The 25683-nt window shown below is 40.3% G+C and overlaps 1 protein-coding gene across 2 annotated transcripts; it reads right to left on the bottom strand.

Annotated features, from left to right (window-relative positions):
• Window positions 1-1202: 1202 nt before the first annotated feature.
• Window positions 1203-19082, bottom strand: TMEM212 (transmembrane protein 212). 2 transcript variants are annotated; one of them, XM_059922003.1, is made up of 4 exons: window positions 18924-19082; window positions 11513-11572; window positions 10204-10527; window positions 1203-1264 (listed from the first exon to the last, which is right to left on the bottom strand). In XM_059922003.1, exons 1-4 carry the CDS (start codon window positions 19080-19082, stop codon window positions 1244-1246), a joined length of 564 nt encoding a protein of 187 aa, XP_059777986.1. In that variant the 3' UTR covers window positions 1203-1243. The 2 variants fall into 2 exon arrangements, with proteins under 2 accessions (XP_059777986.1, XP_059777985.1); XM_059922002.1 differs by lacking the exon at window positions 1203-1264 and having other exon boundaries at window positions 10132-10527.
• Window positions 19083-25683: the final 6601 nt, after the last annotated feature.

Below are 25683 nucleotides of genomic sequence, written 5' to 3'. Positions count from 1 at the left end.
TTCTCCATTTTCAAAAGAAAGGGCTTTATATAGACTCATATCAAAGGCATCTAATAAATGTGTTGAATGAACCAATATCACTAGACACTAATTTTGAGCACTAAGGGTGTGTTAGACTTTCTGCTGTGTGCTTGACCCATATAGTATCATTGAATTCTCTCAGCAAGTCTGGGAATTAGCTATGCCCATCAGCTCCATTTGATCAGAGAGGAAACGGAGGCTATTGCCTAAAATGACAGAGGGCCAGGATCTGAATCCAGGTATTTTTCATTCCAAAGTTGCACCCACTTTCTGCTACGCTACACCAGTGCGTCTGAATCCAGGTATTTTTCATTCCAAAGTTGCACCCACTTTGTGCTAAGCTACACCAGTGCATCTCAAACTTTAGCCCTCAGCTGGAGGAGGGCTTCCGAAAGCAGATTGGTGGACCCAACCCCAGAGTGTCTAGTTCTTACAGGTTCCCAGACGCTGCTGATGCTGCTGACCTTGGAACCACATTTGAGAACCTCTGTACTGTGCTCTCAGGGGCTACAGATGCAGGACCAAGACACAGAGACACAGAGGCTATAAGAAGCAGGTCTCTAGCCAAGACAAGAAAGACATTTTACATTTAGAACCACTCAACAGCTGACTGGAGTTGCCACTTAGGAATGGCTGAGCTGTCAGGGGCATATGAATCTTGGGACATTTGATGAAAAATTCATCTAAAGTGCCTCTAATAAGTGCCTCTCTTCCAATTAATTAAGTAGTTTGTCTTAAGTGCCAAAGACAAGCTATAGAGAGGTCAGGAGGGAGGACCACAGTCCCCCTGCAGGAGAGCGTTCTCATTATCCCCACAATTCAAAGTTTTAATTGTGTTTTGAAGATTTAGAGTCACTTTGGTAATGGCAATGAAGAAAGGGTGTGAAAGCGTTTCCTTAATTTGGGTAATATGAAATTACAGTTCAATGAAACATCACACAGGGAACAAGAGGAATTTAAAGAAACATTCATTCACTTCCAACTTATATTTCAGATTTTAAAATTCTATGACAACACTGACATAATTTCAATTTTTGTATCATAGCATGTAAATCAGAAAAAACAAGGTTAACCATCAAAAAGGGCTAAAGTGTACAACTACTTCAATTTTTTATTTTATAAGAACATAGAGGAAAAATGTTTAAAGATCAAAATTATTTTAGAAATATTTCAAAATAATGGTCACAAAGATGACAAATTTAAGAGGAACATTGCTTCAAATTTATTGTCCATTCTTTTGACCCTAGGAAGAAAAAAAAATACAATAGTGTTTATTTCTACAATTTATCAGAGAAAATAGAGTGTCATTTCTGACATTTAATTTAGCCTTTTTTATATCACAGGAGCCCAGTGAAGAATGACTCAAGTAACAGCATCATGGTACCTCTTAAGGATTTAAGAGGAATCACCAGAGAGAACAAAATTGGTGATACTGGTGGAGGGGGATGGCAGAGAGATATAAAAAAAGAAATACATGTGTAATAAAATTTCTGGCATAAGCGTGAAACGGTCCAGAAGAACCATTACTTTTGTGGAGGGGCTGCCTAAAGAGTAGGGAGTCTCTCTGTTGACTATCTCTTTTGGTGGTTTGCTGTTTGTTTTGTCTGGTTTGGACTGGTTTGGGGTTTTTCAAAACTTACAGAAGGCTAAAGGGCACTTTCTGAAATCTTTGACTGAGTCAAGAATTTAAATTTGATTAGCAGTGAGGGGAAGATAGCAAACATTTCTTGAGGCCTATCAAGTACCATGCTCAGTGTAAAGGCTCTTAATAGTAATTATATCATTTCATTTTGCAACATGTGAGGTAGGTGTTATCTCCATTTTACCAACAAGGACCTTAGGCTCAGAGAGATTCAGTATTCATTTGTTCAAGGCTACTCAGATAGTACATGACAGAAGAAGCAATTACCCCTCAAACTGTCTGATTTCAAAAGTACCATATCAGGTTCTCTATGTTTCATAATGCTGAAAGCAATTCTTCATTAAACCACTGCTCCTTGGTATGGAAATTCAAATCTACTTTTTCTATGTATTCCTTTCTGGATATTCTTTTTGGGTTCCATGACCATAGTAAATTTCCCCATGACATGTGAATTGTCTTTAAATTTAAAATATTCCTGCTGTAGGTTTAGGTAAGATTTTAGCTATGGCTAGGAAGACATAAAAATGACATCCAGTATCGCGACCTGCTTCTCTTTTCCTCTTTTGATTCTCACACTCCCAGTCCCACCTTTCTTGCTCACCTTAGACAGTCCCTGTCCTCGAGGAACTCACGTGCTCAGAGAGGAGCTGAGTACACATGATGTCATGCAAAGGAGCTTGGCTGTATCCTGAGAGTGAAGGGGAGCCGCAGAAGGATTTAAAGCAGGGGAATGATAAGCACAGATTTGAACCTGAGAGCTCCTTCTAGAGCCTGTGTGGAGGATACTTTTTAAGAAAGACAGACTGGAAGCAAAGCAGTCTGAGTGAGAGAATATGGAAGCCAAACGAGGGTCATCACCGTTGGTACAGAGAACGGAGGACACATTAGAGAAATACTTGAGAGGTACAGTTGTCAGGATACGGTGACGGTCTCAGGTGTAAGGAGTCAAGGATGACTCCAGGTCTCAGGCTTGTCCTGAGTATCATGAGTGTTGGCAACTGAGATGCAGATACAGGAAGAGGAGCAGGTGTTGAGGACGAAGAGCTAATGCACTCCACGATGAACACCTGGAGTTTGATGTGTCTGAGGGACACCAAGAGAGTGTCTAGAAAACAGTCAGATGTAGAGCTCATTAGAGCAGGAGAGGGGACTGGGCTACAGATGCGGATGTGTGAGGCGCCAGCCCAAAAGTGGTAAGTGAGGGTACCAGTTTTTAAGTGGTGAGCAGAGCAGAGGACCTTTAGGAGGAGATTGAGGAGGAAAAGCCATGGAGAAGGAAGAGAACCAAAGAGAATGGTGCGTGGAAGTCAAGGGAGATAATTTCATGAAGAAAGCAGTCAAGGAAGATGTGGATTGAAAAGAGACCATTGGGCTTGGCTATCTATAGGTCATTCACAGCCAATCTTTGCCATGGGAGATTCAGTAGAAGAAAGAAGTGATACATTGTTAAATTAATTCAGCCTACATTGAAACTGTCTTATAGCCCATGCCCTTCTGCACTAGGTTTATTATAAACTCAAAGCAAAGCATCATTGATTTTTTGATATGCAAACAACTTGATGGAGTGTCCAATGGCAAATTTTAGTAACTCATTGGCTAGAATCCCAGGTAGAAGTCCTCTGATTTCTTCTTTTAAGTTCTTACAATAATTTTTTTTTTAATGATGAGATGTGAAACTGAATATTTACCTTAAGTGACAAGAGTGGGACTCACACATTAAATCCAATCACTCTGTTGTGCCTCTCATGGTCCAGAACCCCTTTGCGTCTTCCTGGACTCCTCCTTTGTCCCACATGCTACCTGTTATGAAGTCCATTGATTCTACTTCCTAAGTATCTCTCAAATGTATCACCTCTTCTCATGCCCACTATCACTACCTAACTCAGGTGTTGTTATTCCTCATCTGGGCTCTTGATCCTCCTGGCCCAAGTCTCATTTCCCCTCAGTCCTTATAAGTCAATGGAGAGCCAGAATGTGTTTTGCTCATTTTTCTGTACTTTAGCATATCTGGCTCATAGTACATGCTCAATAAATGTTGAGGAGCAAGGATAAATAAGGAATATTATATTTAGGGCTTTAGGTTCATAATTCTTGATATGTGACAAGAGAGAAGTCATTTCTGGTGAACAGAAGATACTCCTCTTGTCAAATAGGTACTAATTACTGTCCAGAACCTAGTAATTCTATTGCTTTAACAAGGAACTTTCTGTTTCATCCAGGACTCTAGGTTAATTATATGATGTAAGAGAATAAATACATTTAAGAACAACCTTTTTGCAAATAAAATAAAGTGGAGTCATAAGCGTCTTACTTATTCAATTATATACTGCTAAGTTTTGGGGGGTTTTTTTTCTAATTTTTTAAATTGAAGTGTAGTTGACTTACAATATTGTGTTAGTTTTAGGTGTACAGAAAAGTGATTCAGTTATATATATATATATTTTTTCAGATTATTTTCCATTATAGGTTATTACAAGATATGCAATATTGTTCCCTGTGTTAGGCAGTAAATCCTTATTGCTTATCTATTTTATGTGTAGTAGTTTGTATCTATTAATCCCATACTCCTAATTTACCCCTCCCTCACCTTTCCTCTTTGGTAACCGTAAGTTTGTTTTCTATGTCTGTGAGTCTGTTTCTGTTTTGTATATAGATTCATTTGTATTATTGTTTAGATCCCACATATAAGTGATCTCATATTTGTCTTTCTTTTTCTGACTTACTTCACTTAGTATGATAATCTCTAGTTCCATCCATGTTGCCGCAAATGGCAATATTTCATTCTTTTTTATGGCTGAGCAATATATAATACTAAGTAAGTTTTTAAAAAGGCAAGCAACAAGATAATTCTGGTTGGTTTGATATGACAGATTGAACATGGAGCAAAGAAAGGTGCTTTACTCAAGTGGTTACAGTGCGCTGTGGATCTGTGACAACTCTCAAGCCTCGCTCGAGCACCGTTGCTGGTGTCTATCACTTCTTGAGCTGGCATAGCAAGGCCATGTGGTGCACCCCAGTGACACATCAGTGTGGCTTAGGACAGCTAGAGAGCCACCCATTGCTGCTGACAGCCCTCCCTTCTGAATGGTAATCTTCTCAAATGAAATAAAGTTTTCTTTCAAAATCACAGACTGAGAAAGATCTGGCAAGGTCTTCGGAGGTCGGCTGCCAAGCCCTGTGGTCTCAGAGATGAGGAAGCTCAGGTGCACGACTACTGATGTGTGCAGGGTGCACTGCTGCCTTGTCCACTGTCCTCTCTGGTTCCTAGGCTGGGTCTGAGAGGGGAAGTGTCGTCGTGTCATTCCTCACCCCCCACGGCTCCCACTGTGTTTCACCCTCATTATTTCCTCTATTTCTCTCCCTTTTTTCATCTGAGGCGGGAACTCAGGCATCCAATAGTAGCTGTCACGTATTCTCCTCTTTAATTAATAAAATTTAAAGTACCCAACCAACATTGTTGCACTCCTAAATGGTTTTGTACTCACAGATTAGCACCATTACAGTCATTCTGAAATATTCACTAGTATAAATTCAGTTTTCTTTGTTGAAAACTGACTTTAACTGATTGTAGAGGATGGAGGCTTCTGATTTCTACTCAAGTTTCTGCCCTGTTATGAAACAAAAATTTCTTCTTTCTTTTAAATCTCTTTCTAATTTTTAAAAATATGACATTTAAAACATTTAAAATTTGTTAAAAATTATATTCATAGTAAGAACATTTTAGATTAAGAGTAAGGGGCAAGGAAAAAAGTCTACTAGGATATTTTATATTAAAAGATAATGTCAAAAGGAAAATATGTTGAAGCTCACAATAATTTATAAAGTAAAAATGGACAAAAAGCAGTTCTCTGGTTACTAACCCCACCCCACCTATTGCTCCCTCTTTGACAAAATATCAAGCTTTTTAAAATACATTACAATGGACACTTTTCCTCTCTTAGTAACTTGCTATCACCCTTGGCATGGTCCCACTGATTTAATAGAATGAAAATATCCTGGAGAAAATAGCTTCCATTTCTAAAATATGAGTTAATTTTTGTCTGTGAGAAACATAAGAAAAATTGTCCATGAAAATCATGACTATGCCAAGTCACCTGGAGTACGTAAGACTGGAGATGCACCACCTAAGAGGTGTGGTCCAGTAGCGAGGAGCCTGGTCTCTAGGCCCTTCAAGACCTGGGAGAGAACCCTGACCCTACGTGGCCACCTTGACATCCTCATCTGTGAAATGGGGTCAATGAGCTTTGGAGTGCTGTCAGGAATAAAGTAGGCAAATAGTAACTATCCAATAAATAACACCTACAATTATTCTTCTATCACCCAGTTTTATGTCACCATTATTATTATTCCAGAGAAAATTATGAGATAGAAGGAATAGTAATGCCCTGAATTGCAATTATTTTTCTAGATTCTGATTTTTCGACTGACCACTTTGAGGTGACCACATAACAGAATTTGTGAGGAAGAAATACAGTGGATTCTTACAGTTGCACAGTACTGCTTGAGTTTTACTGGATCTACCCAAGGGGATTATTTCCCAGAAGCACCAGAAACACCTTGCTATAGCCCAATGTGGGACCTCAGAACTTTAGGATAAGAGTCATGGAAGAATTTCTTTCAAAACACATTTCTATTGCTAATGATGCAGAGTACGTCTGCTGAAAGATTTGGAACCAGTATATTGCTGTTAATTTGCCTTTTGTTTGCCCTCCACTGATAAATAATCTGTCCCCATGTTTTAAACTGCATTTAGAGGGTTTACCTACATCTTTTATGGCAAATATTTCTCAGTTCATTGAAAAAAAAAATAAAACCATTGTATCACATGAGAAGGAGAAAATATTTTCTTTCCCCCTTTCATTAAAAAAAAAAACAACCCCAAACATAACAATGAATAATGAAAGGAAAACAAACGAAGCCATTCCATTCCATGGAGGAGGGGCAGAGTAGCTGCAGGGGACAGCTGCAGCGCGTCTGGCGTCCCAATTCTTTCCTTTCTCATCACTTTATTACTTACTGGACCAAGAATGTAGACAATTTCAGCTATGGTTGTTATGCATTTTAGTTTTTCAACTTAATTCTGTGTGGTGCTCATTTGCCCTCTGCACTGAGTCCTAAGCCCACAGTGTCACTTCAGGGTGTTGCAAGGAACCACACAAACAGGGGTCTCTTAGTCCTCTCCCAACTCCACCCCTTCCCACGAGGCCCTTGAAATTTGGAAGGACTCACTGCCTTAGTCAGCCTGGGCTGCTGTAACACACTACCATAGACTGGATGGCTTAAACAACAGACATTTCTCACAGTTCTGGAGGCTGGAAGTCCAAGATCAAGGTGTCAGAAGATTCAGTGTCTGGTGGGAGCCCACTTCCTAGTTTGTAAACGGTCCCCTTCTTTCTGTATACTATCACGGTGGAGAGGGACAGAGCACGCTGGTCTCTTCATTTTTCTTATAAGGGCACTAACCCCATCACGGGGGCTCTGCCCTCATGACCTCATCCAAATCTAATTACCACCATCACAGTGGGGGTTAGTGCTTCAATGTAGATTTTGGGGGTGACACAAACATTCAGTCTGTATCAGTCACACCATGCTTTTGTGAGTGTTTGTCAAAAACATCGAACCCTTCATGCCTCTTTCAAGCATTAGACCTCTGGTTTTAGTTGGGTACCAGTTGACTGTATGCTCATACACTGTCACTGTGTTACCTTCAATAAGATGCTATCAACTGTTTATGTCCCCTCCTAAATCCATATGTTGAAATCCCAATCCCCACTGTGATAGTATTTGGAAGTAAGTCATTTGGGAGGTAATTAAGTTTAGATGAGGTCATAAGTGTGGGGTGCCCATGATGAGATTAGTGTCTGTAAAAAATAGGAGACAGAGAGATTGCTCCTCTCTCTAGGAGCAAGCCCAGGACAGGCCTTGAGAGCACACAGTGAGCAGGCAGCCATCCACAAGCCAGGAAGAAAGGCCTCACCAAAAACCAACCATGCTGGCACTTTGATCTTGGACTTCCAGTCCCTGGAACTGTGAGAAATAAATGTGTGTTGGTTGAGCCACCCAGTCTATGGCATTTTTTAATAGCAGCTTGAGCTGACTGGGACACAAGATGACTTCAATTCTACTAAACTGAAAAGGCACAGGAAGGAAGAAATAATGAATGTGGTGATTCCTAAAGGGGTGCTTGATTCATTTTTGAAAACATGTTTTTAAACTTGCAGAAACAAACCCTTACGAGGGAATATTTTTCATCATAATATTGACTGTTACATATAGATCTGAAAAAATTGATTTTGTTTTACAGTACAACCACAATTTCCCCCAAATCCTCCTTCAAACCATCACCTTTTTCTTTTTTACAAATTTTCATAGCTCTTGAGTTTCCTGCTATGTACTATATTTACATAAAAGAATTTTACTTTTCAGGCAGACACTTAAAAGTGGGCAGGTTTTAAAAGCACTTTCAGTGTTCTGTTTATATGAAAAATGTGTGAATCAGCAGCATATTTCACAGTGTTTATTAATAGTTTTAAATAAACATTTAAAAATATTACTTATCCCTTTCAGCACTGTAGAGAATCTAGCAACATAACTACACAGAGGTTCATTAAAAGTAGAATCACTACATAGAATTCTGTACCCCAGCAAACGATCCACCTTTCTTTCTAAGAAAGTTATGTGTTTTCTAGAATTTTAATAAACAATGCATTTATTTCACTGCTAGAAATTGTGCCTAATGTAGCTGAGATTTCTGCATGGTAACAAAGGTTTGTTCAGGCTTCCTGAGCTCCTTTTGGTCTCGAGGCAACAGCGGTGTATTTATTAATACAGGACATCATATCCCATTATGTCAGCCACTCATCCTCGCTAACGAAACGTGATCTGCCACCCCTATGGATTAAGTGGTGTCAAGTCATCCAAGAATGTTCAACAAAGACATGCTTGTTAAATTTATCTAGAACTCTCACCCAAACCAGTGCTGCATTTTATACAAATGGGAAAACTGAGATTCTGTCCAGAATTGATACTTAGTGCATTCTGTGCTAGGAAGAGAATTTTCATCAGGATCTCTTGGGGGCATGTGTTAAAAACGCACGTTCCCTGCCTCCAACCCCAGAATTTCTGACATAGTGGGAATGGACCTGGAAGGGATGCAGAAATCTAGTTTCACAAAAACCCTGGGTGTTTCTGATGTCACTGATTCCCTTTGAGGAACGCGTTGTAGTTGCATTGGGTCCTGTACCTAGCTCAGAAACCACACAGCAAGAAACTGTTCTGAGCAAGATGGGCAAAGGCAAAATCCTGAAGTCACAGAACTTTGCTCTGCTTTCAATTAATTTTCTCTCTCTCCAGGCACTTTAGGTGGTCTCACTGTTGGGTTTCCATGGTAAGGCGCTGTTGGCTTACCAAGCTCGGCGTATATTTTTTTCATTCTTTTCTCCCTATCCTCCACCCTACATTAAACCTCAGTGTTGTGAGGGTCATGCTTAAAATGACAGCCAGATGTCTGATTAGCTATGCATGCTAAGGGGTTATGACTGTCAACTTTTAACGTGTGGTTCTCCTACGCATATGTTCCTTAGTAAATAGTCTAGAAAGTTAGGACATTTGCCACAAGGGAGAATTCTCAAATACTAAACTTCTACATGCCCTGGCAGTACAGCGGGGGCGGTGATTTGGGTCTGCTTGCCTTGTTTCTCGGCAAGTTCCTTGTAAAATCAACTCTGTTCCTAAGAATGTACAGGATTTCCTTTGCAGATTTATGAAGAAGTTGAAGAGGACAAGACTGACCACAAAAAGCATTGAGAGTGCCAAATTCTTGTCTTCCAGCTTTACTGGTTGGTGCTGATAGGATGAAACTGGAAAAAAATTGGCTAACATAACCCAAATTCACTTGACCCTGACATAATCCTAACTTGAATCATAAAGCCAGTATAAGAGTTTGCAGTGAGAAATACCTCTTTTCAGAGGGAGGTTGTTCAACCCACAAAGGAGGGACCCAGTATCAACTGTAGGAATTTGGAATCAGAAATCACTTGTGCTGTTTTCCCAGTGACCCCGCTCTATCCCTCCTGGAGGCCAGAGCCTTGCATCTTAATGGTCTGGCAGAGGAGCAGAGGAGGCAAGGAGGGGGATGAGGGAGCCCAGGACAAATCTGGCCTGATGAAGAGAAATAGCTCTGGGTTCTGAATCTGGTCCTACTAGTCATTAAGCTGTGTGACCTTGGGCAAGTTATACAAACTCTTTAGCCTCCGTTTACTATCTGTGAAATGGGAAGTACACCGACACATACTAAATTCTATTATTATCATATTAAAATTATTATCAGCCCTTTTGGAAAAAGTTAGAAAGCTAAATCTGATGTTGATGTATTATATATCAGCCTCTTAGCTGGAGTAGAAGTAGAAAGAGTAGGAGAATTTTGGTTACACAAGATACAGGGGTAAAAAAGAGAGACAGATTAAGTATTAATATACCAAACTTTCCATTTTAGCATTTAGGATGGAACAGGAACTGGTTGCCCCTTTCTGGAAACTTACATTTATGTGTCCATTCCGGATAAGTCTTGCAGAAAGTGTGATGAACGCTGTCAGGGACACACAGAGCATGGCAAAGCTCAGGCACAAGTCTAAAGCTTGAAGTGTCAGGTGGTACTCTTCATAGTGTGGTGGGTCTACACAAACTGATGGGAATTTTGCATATGGAAAAGGAAAGGCAACTGCATAACCAAGGTAATTGGTCCCTGCAATCCCCCAAAAGGAGTAGAAGCAATACGGGCCAAGGAGAGCAGATGCCAAGGCTACAGTAAAATGAAGTGGACATCCCAGGATGCTCAGAATCACAAAGGTGAAACTAGCTTCCCACTGAAAATAAAGCAGAAACAAATTGTTACTTTGGGAACTAGATTTTTCAGAAGCTTTTTAGCAATATGTGGAAAGAAAGAGATGCTGGCTATTAATCTTTCCTACTGGGAAATGAAGGAGAAATGGGTTACAACCGTCTCTTTAGGCCCTTTTGCCTTCCTCTTGAACCTTCACTATGGGAGAATAACATATCAACCCACTGAAGCAAAAATGAAATCAACTCCACTCAATACATTTATTTACTTACCTCCTATCATGTGTTGAGAACCAGTCTGGGTGGGAACACAAAGATGAGTGAACAGAATCCCTGCCTTACCCTAGGACCTTGTTATTCAGAGTGTGGTCTATGGTCCAGGAGCACTAATATCCCCTGGGAACTTATTAGAGATGTAGAGACTCAGGCCTCACTCAGATCTACTGAATCAAAATCTGCATTTTAACCAGATCCCCAGGTGATTCACACATATATTAAAGTTTGAGAAGCCCTGCTGTAGCCATGGGAAGAGGAGCTATAATCAAATCAAGGTAGTCTTTCTGTACCTTGGGATTTACTTGGCTCTATACTGTTGAAATGCAAGATATCACAGACTTTTCATCCTTTTTTAGGAGAAGAAGTAACAGGGAGATTGGAAGGAGATACCAAATTGAGGAATTGAGACTTGAAAATACATTATTAAAAACAGAGGATCCTATAGATCCACTTTTTCAGAATGAAATTCAGGAAGACTAACACTGATTCTGTCCTCCCCAGACTACACTATCTAAATACAATAATCACAGGAACTGGTAGAAAATGTTTGGAGCAGGTATCAGATAAAAATTATGCATTTAAAACATCATTTATTACTGAAATTCATCATAGTAAGGCATCTATTAGATAGGATTCAATTATAATCAGAAATCATTCTCTGTGTTCCATCCTGAACTAGTAGAGATTTGACCTTCAAACTTTCTCTGCCAACCTACTCGATGTCTATACATTTACCAGGTGTCTCTGAGTCCACTCTTTGTGAGCCAACAGTAGGAGTATACCAGTCATGATGGCCTGCGAAAGGAAAATGGAAAAACAACATCCCGTGAGAGAAGGTACCTCTGGAAAGAGTTCAGTTTGCTTCACGGTTTGACAACTTTATCATAAACCAGAAGGAATAGCAAATGGCTAAATGGATTTATGGCTCTGATCACCTCCTCATCCATGATGACAATGAGGAAAAGAAGCCATCAGTGTCACAGAGACATGATTCACACAAGCTCATTTTTTTGATTTTCTATGTTGCCGTTGCCATCACAATTATAACCTTTACTACTGTAAGATGTCACTGCAATGAAAGCTTGGCTTTAAAACCCTTGCCGTATGTTTTATTTTGATTAATTGTCTATTGTTCATCTTTTTCCAATTTGCTAAATTTACAAATGGGAGGAACTGAAAAGGAAACGTGTCACAGAACCACACCCACCCCCCAAACCCTCCCGGCAGCGGTATATCTTTTACCCTTTGCTTTCTTTTGAGATTCTGTGGCCTCAGCCTGCTTGGTGAGCCCTGTCTCTCAAATAACAAAGATTATCATTAGAATGAATGCATGATGGGGCATTTATTGTTCTGGGGGTAGTGGTGTCCAGCTTTTCAAAAGAGAGTTCTTCATAGTCTCCGTTGAAGAAAAAGCCCCCAAATGCAGAATGAAAATAGTTCCACAAAGGAGGGAATGGTGTCACCAGAACTGAGCAATAGATAATGAAAAAAAAATTCTGGGCTCATCTTCGCTTCGGCACCGGGTCTGATGGAGACCTTTGTAATCAGAGTCTGGAAATTGCTTATTCCCAACCCATAAATCATTTGTTCCTGGTCAAGGAATGTTTTGAGGTTGGGAGAGAAAACCAGGAAGAGATGTGCCTGAAATAAGATACAGAATGAGGACAGGTTTAAAAAGAGTTACAATTTAGGGTTTTGACAGAGAAATAAACATGACTGTATGTATAGTATCAACAGGGGAAAAAAATCAGAGCTTTTACCAATATGGTTTTGTGGGTTGTTGCTTTTTGTAGCTCCAGGTCTGGCATATTTATTGTTTTGAGACCTAGCTTTTCATTTTCCTGGCATATTCTATTTTGAATATTGGATTTAGAGAATCTGAGAGCAAGGGAAAAAAAGCACGCACACGTACACTCACACAAAACTTCTCATGTAGCTAAGCCTGACATTCCAGACTTTGGCATCGCCATACCATATAACTCCCATGGATAAAAACAGAACCATCTGCAATCAAAAGAGGTTGGCTTGATTCTGCAAGAGGAAAGTTTCCAAGGGACCCTATGGAGGTTGAGCCAGCATAAACAGTACAACAAAACAGGAGAATTATTAAGAGCAACTGTAGCACTGATGCTAAGCCTGGGGCTAGTCTCTGCTTTCAGAGGCAAAGCGTTCAACTGACACGTCACTCCTCTGTGTGAGAGAAACACTAAAGCGAACGAGATAAAAAGCAAAGGAGATGTCTCTGCTCGTTGAAGTCCAAGTAGATAGCTGACATTATCAGATGCTTAGATTCCAGGTTGCCTTAACTACTTTGGCACAAACTGTTTCTTTCCTTTCAAAAGTTGAAAAATCCTGCAGAATTGCAGTTGCCTGTTATTTCTGTTGTAGCTGCCAGCTTCAATTTTGCTTTGTTTACACAAAACTTTGAAAAAGATCTTTCATGGGGGAAGCTGGTGTATGAATGCCGTTCAGTAACTTGTTAAATCCACCCTGAGGACTGTGGCTCAGGAGCCAAGCATACCCATCTTTCCTGGTGCCCGGCCGTGTGTGGGAGATGGAGTGCGGGTATTCCCCCAAGAGTCACAGGCTTTCCTTTTTCTTCCTTTCATTTTTTAAAAAAATTTATTTTTAGACAGGGAAGGGGAATAGAATAAAAAAGGAAGAGATTTGGGACTTGTCTGGTGGCCCAGTGGTTAAGGCTCTACGCTTCCAGTGCAGGGGGCATGGGTTTGATCCCTGGTCGGGGAACTAAGATCCCACATGCTGTGCCACACAGCCAAAAAATTTTTTAAAAAAGGAAGAGATCTGAGGGAAGAGAAGTCAAGTGGGAAAAGGAAATGTGGGAGGGTCTGGGAGGTGAAGAGTTGGGTAGAGCGGGGCGGTCAGGTTGTGAGGAAGGGCGGAAAGGAAGCCATGCCTGGGGAGGGTGGGGGTGCAGCTGGAGGCCCAGCCCTGCACTCTCCACCCTCGGCTCTCCTTGACAGGCTGTGGACTTGCTCTGTGGGGACAGTTCCAAGGACATTACTTGCAAAAGTTGCTGCTAATGTTTTGCATGCTAATTATGACCCCTCCCGCTAAATCTTTAAATGGCCCCAGTAAGGATGCATTTCCCAGAAGCAGATGAATTGAAGGAAGCAGAGAGCTTCACAACAGAAATAGAAACTTTTAGAGGAATTATTATAACATGGGCTAATTTATTCACTTACGGACATCTATTTTGGGTCTACTGGGAACAAGGGATGTGATAGGCACTATGCCGATGGAATAATGATAATAACGTTTAACATTTATTGAGCACTTATTCTATGCCGGGCACGCTACCGAATGCTTTACATGTGTTAATTCATTTAATTTTCATAATGAATGACCCTAGGATGTAGATAGTCTCCTATTTTTAAAATGAGGCACAGAGAAGCTGAGTAAGATAAGCAAGCTCACCAAGCAATAATTATACAAATAATGGCTCCAACTCTCAACGGAATCTATAGTCCAGGTGTGAAAGGAATGAAGGCACTGTGGGGGAAACATGACCCAAAGCAGGTTTGAAGGATGGACGTGACGTCAGTGGGAGATGCAGAGGGAAGGGCAGTTCAGGCAGCCAGGGTAGCAGCCGGTGGGAGGGTCAGTTCCTGGCAGAGAGGAGTAGGAAATCAGGCTTGAAAGCCATGTGAGGTCAGGGCGTGGAGGGCCTCAAAATCCAGGCTAATATATCTGAACTTGGTTTGGACAATGAAGCAACACTAAAGATTTTCGAAGATGGGGCTAGACCAGCACAGCAGAGGTTTAGAAAGATGGGCCTGTCATTGTATGCTTGCTGCGTTGGCCTAGAGGTCTCTGTAGGACCTTGGTCCTCAAGCTTTTTTTTTTTTAACCTTTACCCATAGTAAGAAATATATTTTGTAACATGGTCAAGTTACAAATATTTTTACATCTAATCAAAATAACAATAACTTTATTATGTGTAATACACTGTAGTATTCTCTATTATATTCCATTCCATTCTGTCCCATCCTATTCTATTCTATTCATATTCTATATGTTTAAATGCTAGCTACCCAACAGGTTAATTTTATAACCCATTAATGTATAGATTCCCACAGATTGGTTATCAAAGTTTCAAGGCATAAAACCTGAGTGGGGCAGGAAGTGGTAAGGAGGTGGACAGGTGGTGCATAGTGAGAACGAAGAAGAAAAAAATGCATAGGGATTTGCCTCGTAGGAAAAATAAAAGTTGGCAATGGATTGGATGTGGTGGGGTGGGAGTGGGGCTGAAATGGGCTGGTTTTGGGCATTGCTGCCCTAAGCACTGTCCTAAGGACCAGTAGCACCTCCTCCCTTGGGAAGCTGTCAGACATGCAGAATCTCAGCTTCACCCTAGACTCACTGAATCAGAGCCTGCATTTTAAGATCCCTAGGTGATTTATATGCGCATTTCAGTTTGAGAAACACTAGTTTAGAGGAAAGGATTGAGTCAAAAGTCACTCCGGGGTTTGAAATTGGGTTCAAAGACTGGGAAGTCAGGAGAAGGCATAATTGCTTTTGGTGGTAAGATGATTACATTTTTGGACCAGTTAAGCTTCAAGAAGCTTAGGATATCTAAGTGGAAAATGGACCATCAGCTGATTGGAAATCACAGGACTGTTGATGCTATAAGAGACTTGAGCATTGGTGCAATCAAGTCCCTTCTTTAATGAACGAGGAAACTGGAGCTTGCATGGATGAGTCCAGCCCTACCTTTCTCCGAAGTTCCTGTCTCCAAGCAGGGGTCTGGGTGCTCACAGTTGGCCAAGTCCCTGGACCCTACAGACTTTAGGTCCTGTTTTTAAACTCAGTGCACTTCAGTCTGTTCATCAGAGCTTGATCTACAGGCCAGGATTTCCAGGATTAAAGTAGAGCTCAGTCCTTACGGCTCAATGATCTCCTTGCTACATACTTTCTAGCAGCTGATGACTTTCAATAACGGTTCAGAAATCCTAGGAAAACTGCTTATCGTGTGGCTGTCAGAACTGAGCTAGGAGAGTCTGAGGAGGAATATTCGTGAAGAATTTAGAAAAAGCTTTGAAAGAAAGGCACCGAACAAACACAAAGTATGGGTCACTTCTAAAATCTATCTCTTCCAATCTCAAAAGAGATATGGAGTCATTTTCAAAAGGAAATATGTTTGAAATGTACAAATTATCTTTCTACCAGAGGAAGATACACTTTTCAGGCAAGTTGAGAAGTGATTGGCAGGGAAGGTTGTGGGATGAGTCAGAGACCTTTGAAGTTGACCCTGATCAGACAGAGCTGTGGTTCACTACCAAACTCACTAGGAAAAAAATCATGTTGTTCCAAATTTAGACATTATTGAAAGGGTGAGCATTCTTATTGCTTTCCTTCTGGTGAGGATTTTTTCCTGCTTTAGTGTAAATACCAGCTTGACCTTTATTCTTTGCCACCTAATTAGAGCTCAACTGTATAAGGAATTCTGTACTGTCAGAATGGAGAGCATGGCATTCACCACTCATTCGACAATAGGTATCAAGCAATATTTAGCACGAATACCTAGCATGTCACTTACTCCCTTTCAAGTGCTGGAGATATAGCAATGAACAAAATAGGAAAAAAAAAATCCTGCCTTTGTACAATCTACATTTGGGGGGAAAGGACAAACAAACAGACAATAAGTCAGTCAATTATTTTGTATATTAGATGGTGTTATGAGGGGAAAAGTAGAGCAGGGGATGAGAGATTGAGAATGCCATTTGTGGGGAAGGTCTGCAATTTTAAACAGGGTAATGAGGGAAGGCATCAGTGAGAAAGTGACATTTGATCCAAGAATTGAAGAAAGTTAGGGAACAAGATGTATGTGAGAAAAGGCTTCAGGCAGAGAACCGGCAGTGCAAAGGCCCTGAGACAGAAACATACCTTGCCATGTTTGAAAACAAGGAGCCAGCGTGATGGGAAAGAAAAGAGCTAAGGGAAGAGTGGTTGGAGATGAGGTCAGGAGGTAACATGATAGGGAACTCAGCAGGTCGTCAGGGAACAGAATGGGAGAGTGAGGCAGGTGGCAAGGGATTAGGAACAAAGGGTTTGGACAGAGAGTAGGGCATAAATGAAAGGCATTGTATTAACTAGCATTTGTGTAGGGCTTTAAAATTGGCAAAGCTCTTTATTATGCAGTCTCTGAGCAAATTGTGTTCATTCTCTTTGCGCCTCTTAGGTTAGACAGTTTCACATGGGCTCTCTTTACCTGTGCAATTCCCCATTCTACAGGTAAAAGCAATGAGGGACTGGTTGAATGAGGGCACTGCTCTAGACTACATACCAAGAATGTTAAAGTCAGGATTTGAACAGAGGCCCACCTCCCCAAATCCTAACTCTCTGACTCTACTTCCCCATGCTGTCACTCTCAAAAAATCAAAAAGCCGCCAATTAGCTATGTGCTAGAGATTTGTCATGTCATTTCTCTGGGTCTGATTGGTCAAACAGATGTTTGGTGTAGAAAAAGCATATATTCAGTAATCTGTGAACCTAATCAAATCACCAATATCTGTTGACTATATTATGATAGACCCTGCAGGGATAGGCAAAGAATTATAAGAAAGGGACACAGGATTGAGCTATAACCATGGTTTTGTTAAATTTTGGGCCAGTTGTAAAGTCAGAATTTTTACAAAGTTAACTAGAATAGAAAATATCAGAATTCACTTCACATAGAAGGTTAAATATTGTTTTGTGAAACATATGTTATATAAATCTAGTTATATGTATATTTCAGTATCTCTCTTTTTACCTTGAGAGAAATATATAGATGTATTTATGTACATTCCAGGTCCTGATGTAAAATATTTTTCTTACTCTGGGTCACCAACAAAAAAGTTTGGTAGTCATTTATATAAATGCCATCACTGCATTCTAGTAGCTGTTTAATAAACATCTCCTTGAATGTGTGGTTTGGGGTAGTTGTTGGGGGAAAGAGGAAAAGTTCAAGACTTGGGTGGTGGTGTAAAAGAATACATAAATAAAAAAAAGAAAAATACCATCAAATCGTTTCCATGTTCAGTTCCACGCTCCCACCATCCCGCTTTCCTCCATCTGCACACCATCATTAAACCCCACTAGACCAAATTCCTTTAATATTGAGATCTTGTTTTATTCTCCATTGTAACTCAAGCATGTAGTAGGCTATCAATACATATTTATTTATTAAGTAAATTAAAATTATATTTCCTAGGGTCTTGCTTTTAGATGATATCTCTGTTAAGTTTGATTTTTTTAAAAACGTAAAGTATTGCCCCTCCTGAGAGTGGCTACATTTTAAGAGAAAACTCCATACGATCAAAAAGCTTCAAAGTCAAATTGTCTAGTCTCTAATAGTGAATGTCAGGCATCCCAGGAAACAACGAGAGAAGGACTTGTTGGATGTTCGGGCCTTTGTAACCCCTCTTCGATCATGCCTCCATGGCAGCCACCTACTCCCAAGACTACACGCGTTGGTTTCTTTGACCCAGGGAGCTGAGGTACCAGTGCCATCATTCACCTGTGTGACCATTCAACGGACAGACATTGAGCAGTTACTTAGTACCCACGTGTATTTGACACATGCAAATTTGGCAACATGTGAAGTTAGTAAAGCCCATCACTCAACTTCTTCAATTATTTTCAGTTTAAGCAGTTGTGTTCAAAGAAAAAGATGGGAGAACTAAGATTTGGGGCTTGTAAACCTTTCGGTCACATAAACACACCCCGGTGTTTCTAATAAGAGCATTAGTCTGAAAATTATTTTACTTTGTTCTTCATTTAAAAATTATTTTGCATGGTTCATATTTTTTTCTACATTCAAATTTCGAAAGATAGATTCCGATTTCTCAGAATGTCCAGGTAAAGAAGATTAAAATAAAATAATTTTTGAAGAATTTCTCAAACAGCATTTTCACTATAGTATACCTGATATGTTGTAGATATGATTAAATGATATTAAGAAAACCTTATATTTAAAAGATAACTAATAGAAATCAATGTTCTAAGGTAAAATCTGATTTTCTGTAGAATTTTGATGTCTTCATATTGTTGGAAAACTTTTAAAGGACATGTTATTCTGGTCCCTCTTTCCTTCTCTCTTTCCTTTATTCTCTCAACATATGTAATAAAAATATTTTCTTACCAAAGCTCCATTCCAGATGGGACAAGCAATCCAGACACTCCATCCTGTGAACCAAAGCTTGTAGGAGAAGACTGGGAAGAAAGCAATAACTCCAGAGAATACACTGAGAGCCCCCAGAGTAATGAGAATCCGGCCAGCAGTCTTGTATAAGCCCTGCATTTTCCTCTGTGACTTGGGTCCTAGGTCTCAAAGATGTTTTGTTACCAAAACATGAGAGTATGTCAAGCCTCAATAAACAGAAGTTTCTTAGAGACAGTAGCCATGACACATGTGGACTGTTGATCTACTTGGAAACAAGATCATATTTGTTTTCAGTGAAATAATAATAAAATGTAGTGATATAATCCTTGACATAAATTTGACACAATAAATTCTAATACTAGTTTTTCTCAGAGAGAGACATCATTCCTCTTGTTGGGCTACCGCCTTCATTCCCTTCATTCTGCTCTGTCTTGGGGAGTGACCACTTCCTGGCTTAATCAGATTCAAAGGCTTGCTGACTGAGCTAATTGTTTCTCAACTCAACCTGCCTGGTGGTTCCAGCATAAAGCCAACATCCTTTGTGCACAATAGACCCACATTCCCAGCACAATTTCCCACAAAACAAAGTAAAAATAAGCACTCTGATCACTTTTCATTACATTTAATTTCAATGATTTAAAGCAAAAACAAGACCTCTCCCCCGCTTCAGAGTTCAATTCTACTACGATTATTTTTTGATTTTTGATACAGATTTATCCCCAAATAGGCACAAGCTTCATTATGGACTTCTGCATTGTTTTCACTAAACCAGCTTCAGCTCAGTTAATTTATTATTAATTCAATTATCGAGTAAAGGGCAAAGATGGAAATGTATGCAGTTGCAAAATAAACTTTGAGGAATAATTCATTAGTCGACTAAAATACTGATCTCCATTCTAGAATCGTAATTCAGAATTTAGATGGCAGGCTCATGTACATTGAAGCAATCACAAAAGTTCATCTCTTAGTTTCTTACGCATTTGAGAAAGTGGTGTGTATTTGCTTTTGACTCAGAGGACATGTTTGACTGTCCTTCCAAGATAACATCTGGAAAAAGACAACTTTCTGAAGCGATCTGATTAAATTTTCTATGCAATATTAATACCTTTTTTTCCCCTTAAATAAAATTAAGAAAAATAATTTTATGGATGGAAAGGTAGTGGTTTAGAACATGGATTTTGGAGTCAGACACAGCTAGGATCCTGTTCTGGTTCCACTCTCTACCAGGTATGTGTCCTTGGGCAAAGGCAAGTTGCTTAGCTTTTCTAGGGCTGTTTCTTCATATGGGAAATGGGAATAAAGTTAGTGTTTATGTCACCAGGTGGTGATTGTTAGCATTGAATGAGCCAATACACGTAAAATCCTTAGCGCTGAGCTCCGAATAGCAAAGATGCTTGGGAAGCTACCTGTTATTTCGTTGGGACATTGCATCTTTGGAGTTCTTTCAGTATGGGACAAAGGCACAGTCTTCACTGTTTCTCTTACCTGTCGTCTTATAGACATTAGGTTTGACTCTTCCTGATCAGTCTGGTAAAAGCTCCCAAAGGACCCTCCCATGTACAGTGAGGAGTGAAGCTTCTCTCTGACTCTCTGCCATTTTCTCTCTGTCTTACTGTCTTTAATCACCTTTCCACAGTGTGACCCAGATTTTGAAGAAGTTGCATTCCTGGATATACAGAATTCAGGAAACCAGCTCAGGCTTTCTGCTATAGTTGTTATTTTCCATCTCCTCTTAACATTGTGGGAGTGTAGTTTCTGATATTTTTTTTTCCCCAATGCCACTAGGTAAGTTCCTCAAGAGCAGAGGGCTTGTACGTCTTATAAATCCCCTTGATGTATGACATCTCCAACACCTAGAAACATGTCTAGCCCAAAGTAGATACTTAGGACACACTTGTCAAATTAATTAATGAATACATTCGACTTCCCAGCTTCGCATTTGGGGCCCCATGGGTTAGCCATCTGGATCTGTGTGTGGGCACCACGGTCAGTGTGTACTAATGTCAGTGTGTCCCCTTGTTACAGAGGCAAGCCTTCTGGACTGAAGAAAGATGTGTTTGTGTTCGTATTTGGTTTGAGCTGTTTTGACTTTTTCCTTTACTTTTTATCTCAAGGTTATAGCTACATGGTATGTCAATATACTGTGGGTCAGATCACTCTCTCCCGTTTGCATGTTTGGAAAATAAAGACTGTTGAAATACTCATGTTAAACAGTACAAAGATGTCAAACAAAGGGAATATGCTTTGTTTTAATCTGGGGGGGGGGCTTTTTCGGTGTTTGTAACACTGTAACACTAACCCTGACTCTGTCACTGTGACCTGTAAACCTGAATTTATTAGTGATTAGGAAAGTCGTCGCCACTTGTTATAACAAAAGAAGGGACAGAGGGAGAACTAGGGATTTCTCTGTGTGTTTTCCCTGCTGTAGGAAATCTTTCCACACTGATTTCATTAACGCAAGAAGACTTTCAGGAAGAGCAGCTACCGGCAAAGAAGAGAAAATGTAATTCTGCTCCTGGCCCGGGCTTCCTCTCAGCTCGGCCACGTCTCCTGTTCCCAGTGTCTGGCAGCCAGGGAGGCTCACAGGGTCCCTGCCCCTCCAGGGCCTCTCCCTCCCATTTGGCACTAACTTACTGGAAGGCCGGTCTGTAATCCCCGGTGGAGGTGGTGTTTGTCAAGGTCTTTGCAGGCTGCTTTGCAGATCCTTCCCTCCCCCTCACCATCTTGGCACAGGGAAGAATGGTAGAAGTTCTACCAAACTCTTCAATCCAGCTTTGCCACTGGAAAAAAAAAAAGTCCCAAACAGACTGACATTTTGATTCCAACACTCACCCACCCAACCCCTGCAAAAAAAAGAAAGAAAAGGAAATGTAACCTGGACCCCCAAAGAGGCGGGATAATGTCAGTGATGCTGGGAGGGAGAAGCTGTTTTGGACATTCTCCGCCTCTCTAGATACACTCCTTCACATGTGAGCCCTAGAAATAACAGCTCTGTGTGTGCTCAAGTCTTAGGGTTTTTTAAAAGTAAGTTTCAAAGCCACAGAAGGGGTTCCATTTTGCCAAGATAAAAGAAAATGGAGCTCTAAACAAGAGATGGAAAGAAAACGCTTTATTTCCCCAGGAGCTTTAGGTGACTACCTTCATTTGTTTACACATTAGAGAGGCAGCTCCTCTAGCAGAAAGAGCATGGGCTTTGGCATCAGAGAGACCTGGCTTCCAACCTCTTACATTGCTGGTGGGAATGTAAACTGGTGCAGCCACTTTGGAAAACAGTGTGGAGGTTCCTCAAAAAACTAAAAATAGAGTTGCCATATGATCCAGCAATCCCACTCCTGGACGTATACCCAGGCAAAACTATAATTCGAAAAGATACATGCACCCCTATGTTCATAGCAGCACTATTTACAATAGCCAAGACTTGTAAACAACCTAAGTGTCCATTGACAGAGGAATGGATAAAGAAGATGTGGTACATATATACAATGAAATGTTACTCAGTTATAAAAAAAGAATAAAATAATGTCATTTGCAGCAACATAGATGGACCTAGAGATTATCATACTAAGCGAAGTAAGCCAGAAAGAGAAAGACAAATACCATATGATATCACTTATAGGTGGAATGTAAAATACAACACAAATGAACATATGGATGAAACAGAAACAGACACACAGACATAGAGAACAGACTTGTGGTTTCCAACGGGGAGAGGAGGTGGGGGAGGGATGGATTGGGAGTTTGGGATTAGCAGATGCAAACTATTATATATAGGATGGATAAACAACAAGGTCCTATTATATAGCACAGGGAACTATATTCAATATCCTGTGATAAACCATAATAGAAAAGAATATCTATCCCTCTATCTATCTATCTATCTGTCTATCTGAATCACTTTGCTGTACAGCAGAAATTAACACAACACTGTAAATCAACTATACTTCAATTAAAAAAAAAAAGACCTGGGTTCCGTACTGAGGATTCCATCTGATATATACAAAAAGGAATGAAAAAATTAGAAAATTAATACCCTGCTAACCTCAGTGCGGCAACTGATTCAAGCACAATGGATACCTTCACAATGGAAAATATCTTAACCAGGATAAAGGTTAAGTCACCATCTTAACCAAGTGATCAAACTTTAAATCACCAACACCAGGGCAAACCGACCTCACTGCCTCCTGATATGATGCATTGCCTCCTGATATGATACCATTACCTGTGTAGCACTTTTGGTAAAAATGTATAGCTTGAATCTAATCACAAAGATACAGTCAAACTCAGATTACTGGGACATTTTACAAAGCACTAGCCTGGACTCTTCAAAATTGTCCATGTCATGAAAGATAATAAAAAGGTTACTGGGACAACTGGGGAAATATAAACCTGGAGTTTCTATTAGATAACACTAGTGCATCAGTGTTAAGTGTCTTGGGAGTAAGACTGGCATTACAGTTACATAAGAGAATGTCCAATTGGTGACTAGGTACGTTAGTGTTCTTTATGCTTTCTTCCAGCTTTTCTGTAGGTTCGAAAATTTCAAATTAAAAGGTGGGAGAACAAAAGGGGGGGAAAAAAAGATCTATGGCTTTAGTAATGTGCAAAAAATGAAAGGCCTAACTTTTACTCAGACATCCAGCCATGCTGCTCAATAATCCTTGAGAATATTGACGAATGTAGGTCACAGTGTAAGGAATGCCCCTTCAACACCAAGATGAACCTGTCTTCCTAGCATAGGAACGATGGACAGATATGTTTGATTATACCGTGAAGACACAGCACTCATGTAGACACACTAATGGGTATCGTTCATATACATTTTTGTCTTTTCAAATATTCCAGGTTCTTAACTGGATTAAAAACATTTCCAATGCTCATTCATAATGCACACTTCCCTCTGCTTTTTACTAGCTGTTCGGCTTCAACTTTGAGTGAACCCTCCCTTCTCATAATGGCTTGGGGTTTAAGGAGAGCAAAGTTCAATTTTTATCATCCCTAACTGGGAATTGTCAAATTTAAAGGCTTTCAATCTGCAAGATGTTTGGACCTAAATAGAGATTTGTGCCTCAACGTGTACTTACCTAATTCAGATTTTATCTGCCTTTTTGTATATCTGACCCTCAGATGTGTTTTGAAATCATCTGGAATTTATCAGAATTTTCTTCTGTTTTCACAAAGAAAAACAACTCAAGTGTGTCACCGGCAAACTTGTGCAGCTTGCTGTCGGTTGGCTCTCCCAAGCCCTGCAGCTGGAAGGAAGTGGTCTTATTGGCAGACCTGACGGGCCAGGCAGCCTCCCACAGGCTACTGTGGAGATGTCTGTCTTTTAGAAAGGTCGCTCCTATCTTGTTTTATCATGGAGATAGAGGAGCCACAGATAGAATCGATTGTGACAGCGGCACTGATTGATTGGTGCTTTGGCCACCAAGGAGAGGGGAAGAAACTAAGAAAACAGGAAGAGAGAAAACAGTGGGGGTGTCTGGGGAAGAGAGGTGGGGAAAAGACGGAGAGGAGAGAAGGACAACAAGAGAGAAGTCAGAACACAGAGGAAAACATTCCCGAGGCCAAAACCAGCTTCTTGCGTCACTCTCAGATCCAAAGCCTGGGTTTGGACAGAGTTGATTCCGGGACAGAGGAGTGATGGGAGCCATGGGCCGTCCGTGTACATTTTACAAAAGTTGTTTGTAGGGAGGACAAAAGGGAAATAAATAGAGGGAAAGGGCAAAAAAAGCAGAAGGAGAAAGAAGCTGCTCTAAGTATCCTGAAGTGTTCTCAGATTATGCTTGTTTTTAAAGTTGCTTTTAGGGACAAACTTTTAAGTCCTCTTAAATGGAAAATGTATATTCATTTAGATCCTTCTCTTGGCATTTTTGAAAGAGGAAAGGACCAAATTGTTCAGTGAGAAACGAAACACACTTTTTGATCCAATTATACCCACGTGAAAGGCAAAAGGGAGGGAGGAACAGTGAGGATGCGTTCACTAAAGCCCTCTATGGTTGTCTTCATTATTCCCATTTTACAGATGGCAAAACTGAGGTTCTTGGGTGTTAAACAACAAAAGTGACCCAGCTAATTAGTGTCAAATCCTGGTTTGGAACTTAGGAATACTTGACTCTGACGTTTGCAATTTTTGTTTTTCTCTAGTAGATCAGTATACAGGTGTACTACATCTTTTAAAGCACATATGTACAACTGAAAATTGAACCATGAAGTACCAAAGCATATAGGGCTGTACTCAAGCCAAGGACATAATAGGAATGGAGATGATGCTGCATCTGCACAAAGGAGACATTATTAGAACTGCTGATTCTACTCGCAGTTACAAAAAACTGAACAAAGAGATTCCTTGCTATTTCTTTTTTAAAAATTAGAACAAAGAGGGAACTAAAACCAAAGTTTCATTTCTGTGTATTGATGTAAAAATCCCAGAATTCCTATCTAGAGCATTGCTGTGGCTAGTTTTCCATTCTGCAGTGCTTCATGTCAGGGCTCTTGCCCTTGATGTGGAGATGGACTGGGATGGTTGCTGTATGGAACGTTCCTGAACATCTGCTTGAGGGGGTGTGGGCTAAAACAAATGAATATGATGAGGAGCAGCCTGGTGTAGTAGACAGAGACCAGGGCTGTGTGACCTTCAGTAAATCAAAACCTCATAATCTTGGTGTCCTTCTCAGTAACATGTGGAGCTTAGACTAGATAATTTCTAAGACTCCTTCCATAGCCAAGATTCCATGGCTTA

Source organism: Balaenoptera ricei, chromosome 4 (genome assembly GCF_028023285.1).
Source record: "Balaenoptera ricei isolate mBalRic1 chromosome 4, mBalRic1.hap2, whole genome shotgun sequence".
Lineage (NCBI taxonomy): Eukaryota > Metazoa > Chordata > Mammalia > Artiodactyla > Balaenopteridae > Balaenoptera > Balaenoptera ricei.
This window is presented reverse-complemented; position numbering and strand designations above follow the sequence as displayed.